Source organism: Odontomachus brunneus, unplaced genomic scaffold (genome assembly GCF_010583005.1).
Source record: "Odontomachus brunneus isolate Ranch 3 - 2012 unplaced genomic scaffold, Obru_v1 Obru_scaffold_007, whole genome shotgun sequence".
Taxonomy (NCBI): domain Eukaryota; kingdom Metazoa; phylum Arthropoda; class Insecta; order Hymenoptera; family Formicidae; genus Odontomachus; species Odontomachus brunneus.
This window is the reverse complement of record NW_022639457.1, coordinates 867,107-873,160: the sequence shown is the minus strand read 5'-3', so window position 1 is coordinate 873,160 and position 6,054 is coordinate 867,107. Positions and strand designations below refer to the sequence as shown.

General features: G+C 47.6%; 1 protein-coding gene across 1 annotated transcript in view; it reads left to right on the top strand.

Moving 5' to 3' along the window:
- The first annotated feature begins 532 nt into the window (after nt 1-532).
- LOC116853970 (DE-cadherin) overlaps nt 533-6,054 on the top strand; it is a 195,807-nt gene continuing 190,285 nt past the window's right edge. Inside the window, exon 1 of the mRNA XM_032835378.1 lies at nt 533-1,283. Coding sequence (XP_032691269.1) covers nt 1,196-1,283 — 88 coding nt within the window. The 5' untranslated portion in view covers nt 533-1,195. The remainder of the gene's footprint in view (nt 1,284-6,054) is intronic.

The following is a 6,054-nucleotide window of genomic DNA, read 5'->3' as shown; positions in this document are numbered from 1 at the left end:
TTCCATTTAAAAAAATTAATGTGACCTTGACCTGACCTTCGCTACGCAACCCAAGGTCAAACTGATGTGATCAGTAAATACATCTTTTTAAACGCCACAACTTTTGTCTGAAACATTTTTTTGTAAAACATATATTTTTCCTGATATTCGGGCGTCCCGGTACTTTCCGAACACCCTGTATAATTATTATTCGTAATGACATTTATCTCGTACCAATGAATCATTTATCGTAAAAGTGACATTAGCGAGAACTGACATTAAGACTAATAATATTAACAACATACTTTCGAAATTTGTGTATTAACAATATCTATTCCATTTTATTAAAAATAGAAAAATTTCCCTAAAAGATAATGTTCTCGTTATACGCTCATTTATAAAAGCAAAACAAAGCTTATCAATAACGCAACTTGTTGACACAGTGTCTGGGAAATCACGAGAATGCTTTAAATATCGGCTTCGAGCGGTGAGAAAAAAAGTGTAACGAAAATGTTTCCTTTCCCAGGTCAGGAACGAGGGACGGGCGCGCCGCGCGATCGTACGTCCCTGAGTGAAGATCAACAAGTAGCCGCGAGGTGGTGGGGCGCATCTCTGTTTGTACGCCGGTGAGGGGTTGGTGGCGCGGCCTGCGGCACGACGCGGACAGAGTGGCACTGGAGAGCGTGGGGGAAGGACGCGCGGTACTGCACGGCGTTGTGTACGGACGGTGAGCGAGCGAGCGAGCGAGCGAGCGAGCGAGCTGGTAGGGCAAAGCGAACGTCGCGTTCTGTGACGCGCGTTCAGTCTGGTAGTCGCGTTGGCACGGCGTCGTTCTTCAGGTATCGCGATCATTCCCGTGGACGTTGCGACGAGTCAGCGCGAGTCGTCGTTGAGAGTGCACGGTACGGCGAGAGTGTAGTGTGGCTATACATATCGGGGTTCGTTTCTGACTCGATTCTCCGCGAAAGAGATCGAAAGATCGGGACACGATGAGAAGTGCAGGTGGTGTATAGTGATCGTTGAAACTGAACGCGAGACGACGTGAGTGAAACATCGACGCGCGACAAAGGAGAAGACGATACGCGCGTAGTTCGGCCGCGCTGACCTGAGAGGACGGTTCGTGAAACCAGAACCGCCATAAAGAGAGGAACCGAAGGGGGAGGAGGTACGGCGATCGTCGTCGTCGTTATCGTCGCCGGGGACCGTCGCGACGAGGATGGGAGCTGCACGGGCCGGGGCGAGGCCCCGACCGCTTCTCGGCCTGCCGTTCATAGCCTGCGTTGTACTGCTCTACGGAACTCTCGGTGAGTGGAAGATATCTTTCTCGAGGTTACGCGCGTTCGTCGCGACGAGGTGTCCGTGTTCGTTGGTGTGTTTAAACTGAGTGTGGCGCGCATGCGTGAGCGCTATGCGCTCGCGTGTTAGTGCACCGGCTTCGGGTCGACAGAGGGAGAGGGGATGTGAAAAGGTGGAGGAGGAAGGTTTTTATGCTGGGCCTCAGGCCACGTTTGTTGGAACGAACCTTCCTTCTTACCTACCTATCTACCTAGGCAACGTTCGAGACGCTTGTATCGCGTAAAACGTGCCTGAGTCGAGTATCTGAAATTTACTAGAAACTCTTTGGTCTCTTGTATGCATTGAATCGAGACTTGATTCAATCCTCGTTCTGCGTGTGTGCGCATAGCGTTATTAGATATTTTTTATTTCACACAACCGCTTTCTTTCTTCATTCCTCTTAAATCGCTAAATTCTATTGAAATTTCTGATAGGATAATAGAACTTGAATAATATTAGATTCCGAAATTTTTCGCTGGTTCTTCAAGTTCGACATCGTTTCCAGGGCCAACGTAGAGCCGAAATTTCTCCTTAACTATAATCTCTTTTGTTTGACCGAGAATAGGGTATGAGGGATACTACAAAGCTAGTCGATAGTCCGTTTCAAGTTTCTCATTGTCAAAGGAATTCGTGGCACATGGACACCATCGATTGCGACACACGCGTAACCATTAACATTTCCGGCCGTAGATTTTAGAAACGCGGCATAGAGTCTCGATTATTCGACGTAACAGAGCCGTCAGAGCGGATAAATGAGAACGTCGGTTAATGCAGAAGCATAGAATGACACGAACTGAACGGAAATTTAGATTGCAGGATCGAAATACGGTTGTGTTGCACGAGAAAAATTTTACATAACAATGAATCCTCTTATTTTTAAGAGGAGGCAAAGCAAGATCTACATTTACCTCATTTGATACATATTAGATTTACATATCACGGATATATGAGTGCCCTTGGAAGTGTCTGACACTACGTGTTGACATGAGTTATTTACAAAGAGAGAAGAGATTGTACCTTCGGTTCTTCTCATGTAAATATATCAAACGAACAGGAATGTTAGATAACAGAGTCCGAATAATCGGGACTCTAGTGTACATATTATACATGATACTTAGCCGGGGCGCATCCTTATCAATATTTGAACTATAATCGGACTGCCCAAAGATGATTTAACGTTTCATAGAACGAGATTGTATTACCGACGGATAATTATCATTATACTAGAATTATATAGGTGACGTTACATTCGAGCGCATCGATATCTGACGCAAAATGCGCGTCCTGGAAGAACCGGTTGCGCGGTCAGTTAATCTCTTTCTTTTTTTGTTAATTAATTTTGATGTTATCGTTGTAAGTGTCGAACTTTTAATCGAATATTCCGAATAGAGTCTCTCGATAGTGACCGGGGAGGCACTGAAAATACGCGCGCGTTTTATATCAAATTCCAATCAACCTGAATGACTCGGGAAAAAAATGCGATTATAAATTTAGCGATTATAAATTTGGCCGGTATATATCACTTGATTTTCGACGAAAAAGAGAGAGAGAGAGAGATCTTTCGTGATGGTATATCGGTTATAGTATATCAGTTACCGCGACCTGTGTGCCTTCGAGCGATCGCATATGGTCGAACGCGAAAGCTGCAGCTTCCGCATACGGCTAATGGTTCTTTGCAACGCTTACGTAATCGCGCGCGATGCGCTTTTAACCCAGATAATTTCCCAACTGCGCCCGTACCTGAAATAGTTTCCGATGATAATAAATTCATTAAGCGACCATTAACCACGATTCCATTGCGCATATTCCTGCACCGGGGCTTATTTCCGATTTCTTCTTGAAGGGACTGGCGATTTTTATTTTTTCGACCAGGCCACGTGATTCGCGCTGTAAACGACGTGGACATGGTGAACGACAGTGAAATTGCGAGAAAAATGATGCCGCGCGAGCCAGGTAGAAAGTTTCCGGAAAAAAGAGAGGGAGAGAAAAAACTATCGGTAGCCCGCTAGGCGATTTGCACTCAAAGAAAATGCACTCGAGCGAGTAACGTTGTTTCGGCCGTACGTGACACCGGAAATGTAGGTTTGCGAAAAACTTTCCTGTCACGATTCTGCGAAAACGATCGATGAACGCCCGAGGACAGTCGCTAATTTTGGCTTCGAATTCGGATTGTTAACCTGTTTGCAGCGAGAAATGTCGCAGAAAATACAGAATCAGTATTCATATCGCTTCGCGAAATTCGGGCCGCTCCTGTTGTGAGAGATGACAATTGTAAATGCTCGCGAGTTACGAGCAATGCACAGTGTCGTAATTTATTATATTTCCTTGTGAATCGTATAAACGCGCGCCATCTCGCGCGCAGAAATATTTAATTTGGCGCGAGAGCAGCTTTGCATTTACTTTAAATAGCGCGTAAGCGCATTTCAGATAGTCAATACGATATTGAGAGATAATTATCTTTTCAAATTACATTTTCTCTATGTCATGAGCTAAATTCCCGCCGGTACGTAATGCACCACGTCGGCCCCCTTTCACGTCGGACAGTCGCACGATCTTTTTCAATTATATTTCTATACAAACGCATAGGACGTGGAAACCACCAACTGTGCTACTTTTTCACGTAGCTCTCGTGGTGTCATTTATAAAGCGAACTTTGGACATAATTAAGTTTTATCTCGTGTGATAAAACGTACGATGTCATAATAATGGAACGCAAAAACAAAAAAACGATGAATCCAGGAAATAATTCGAGCACCGCTGAAAGGTAGCTTCGTCCGAGGATTGCTTTCAGAGGGGAATATAATTTCGCAACGAAATGCAAACGTCCGCAAATGTCGAAAGCACGGAAGCGATTAGAACCGTGTGGCGCACAGAAGAGAGCCGGCAAGCAGCGAGACTCGAGCAGTGAGAAAATTGACCGATCACAATCGATTATTCTTGGGTCGTAAGGGGAATCGTCGGCTGCGGTTGGTCGGTTTTCTTACTGCTTGAGTTTTTCTGTGTGTCACGGCCCTTAGATATCGCGAGATCTCTCGGGGAGATCTCCGGCGTATGCATCGTCGTCGGGCGAACGAAAGCGCGCTCGGTTGGACTTGACGGACGACCGATGAGCGCGAAAGGGAATTGGGCGAGAGAGATTCGTCGACGGTCGCCGCGCGTTTGCCCGTAAGGAGAAAACTAGCACAAAGGGTTTATAGATAGGAAGGGCTCTTCTCGATGACGCGCTGACCCCGCGCCGGGTCAGGTTCCCTCTTTCTTTTCCTTTCTCTCTCTCTCTCGCTCGCTCGCTCGCTCGCTCGAACGAGATCGGTTACCGTCTTCCAGGTGACGCTCGAGATACGACTTATCGCGGCGCGAATCGCGAGGGGAAGCCACGACGAGGGCAACCGGCGTGCGTGCATGCGTGTGCGTACGCGCGCATGTGTGTCTTTCCTCGCTTGCGAAATTCTCGCACGCAAAATTGATTTAGCTAACGCGCCTAATGCGCGCAATGTTTGTCGGCGAAGGAAGGCATATTGATGCGAGCCGCGGTAACATTGTGAATTACAACGCATGTAAGACACGCGACTCTCGTGTAAAGCAGGCACTCTCTTGGCTTTCGCCAAGGTACGTCTACGTCGGTAACGAGTCGTATCGCGAGTGAGAGAGAGAGAGAGAGAGGATGCTCGGGTTTCGGCCTCGAAGTGTTTGCCGACCGTGAATCAGTAACCGTATATACGACGGTGTTGCATCGACTGCCATCCTCTCTCTCTTTTTCTCTCTAGCATCGCGGTGATATGTGGGATTTTTAGATATCAATCAGAGAGTGACTGAGTGCTCTGCGAATGGAGACTCTTCCGCGTTTCTGACGGATAAAAAGCGCCAACGAAACGGAGGTACACGCGGTGTCTTGGTATTTACACGAGCAAAACTTGCGCGACTTTCGTATAACTTCATCTAATAATGACGTGTAACGGCTGCTTCTGTTGGCCGTGTAATTTCCCGAAGGGTTTTGCGCGCGCGCGCGCGTCCCTTTGCCTGCACGCTAGAGTCGTATTGTTGAAACAGTAACTTGAAAAATCCAACGTTACGCGCAGAGAACAAACAACATTTCCGCTTAAACGTCGTCCCGCCAAATTGCGTCTTTCTTCTCGGAAAGGATTTTTTTCGAAGGGACGCACAAGAGGTTTGGGGGTCGAGGGTCACGGAGCCAGGCGCATAATGGCCGCGCCAGGTAATGAGAGTGCGAATACACTATCGATCTCTTCGGGTCTCTGCAAAGTCGCGCCGATTCAGCCCGGACCATCAGACGCGACGTGACGCGCGCGCGTATCTGCCGAGCGGAAATTTCGGCGGGGAACGATTGGCAAAATTGGTAATTGGGCAAACGCTAGGACGTGCCGGGCCGGGTAGAAGCAACGACGCTTCTTACCCCGGGATCGTCGACGAGCATCGTAAACGATTTGGTGTCACGCTCGACGAGGTAACGGGCGAGGACTAACTGCAAAGGAGGCTTCTCGGGACTCCAGATCTTGTACCGTCGCGGTTTTATTGCCTTCGTGTATTCCTGGTTGCGTATCCGCATCCGTGATCCCACCGCAAGGTATTCCGGCTGTCTTTGTCTTTATATACGCGACGGAAACCTACCGGAAAGTACAAAGAGCACGGTACTTCTCTCTCTCTCTCTCTCTCTCTCTCTCTCTCTCTCTCTCTTCTCCTCTCTCTCTCTCTCTCTCTCTCTCTCTCTCTCTCTCTCTCTCT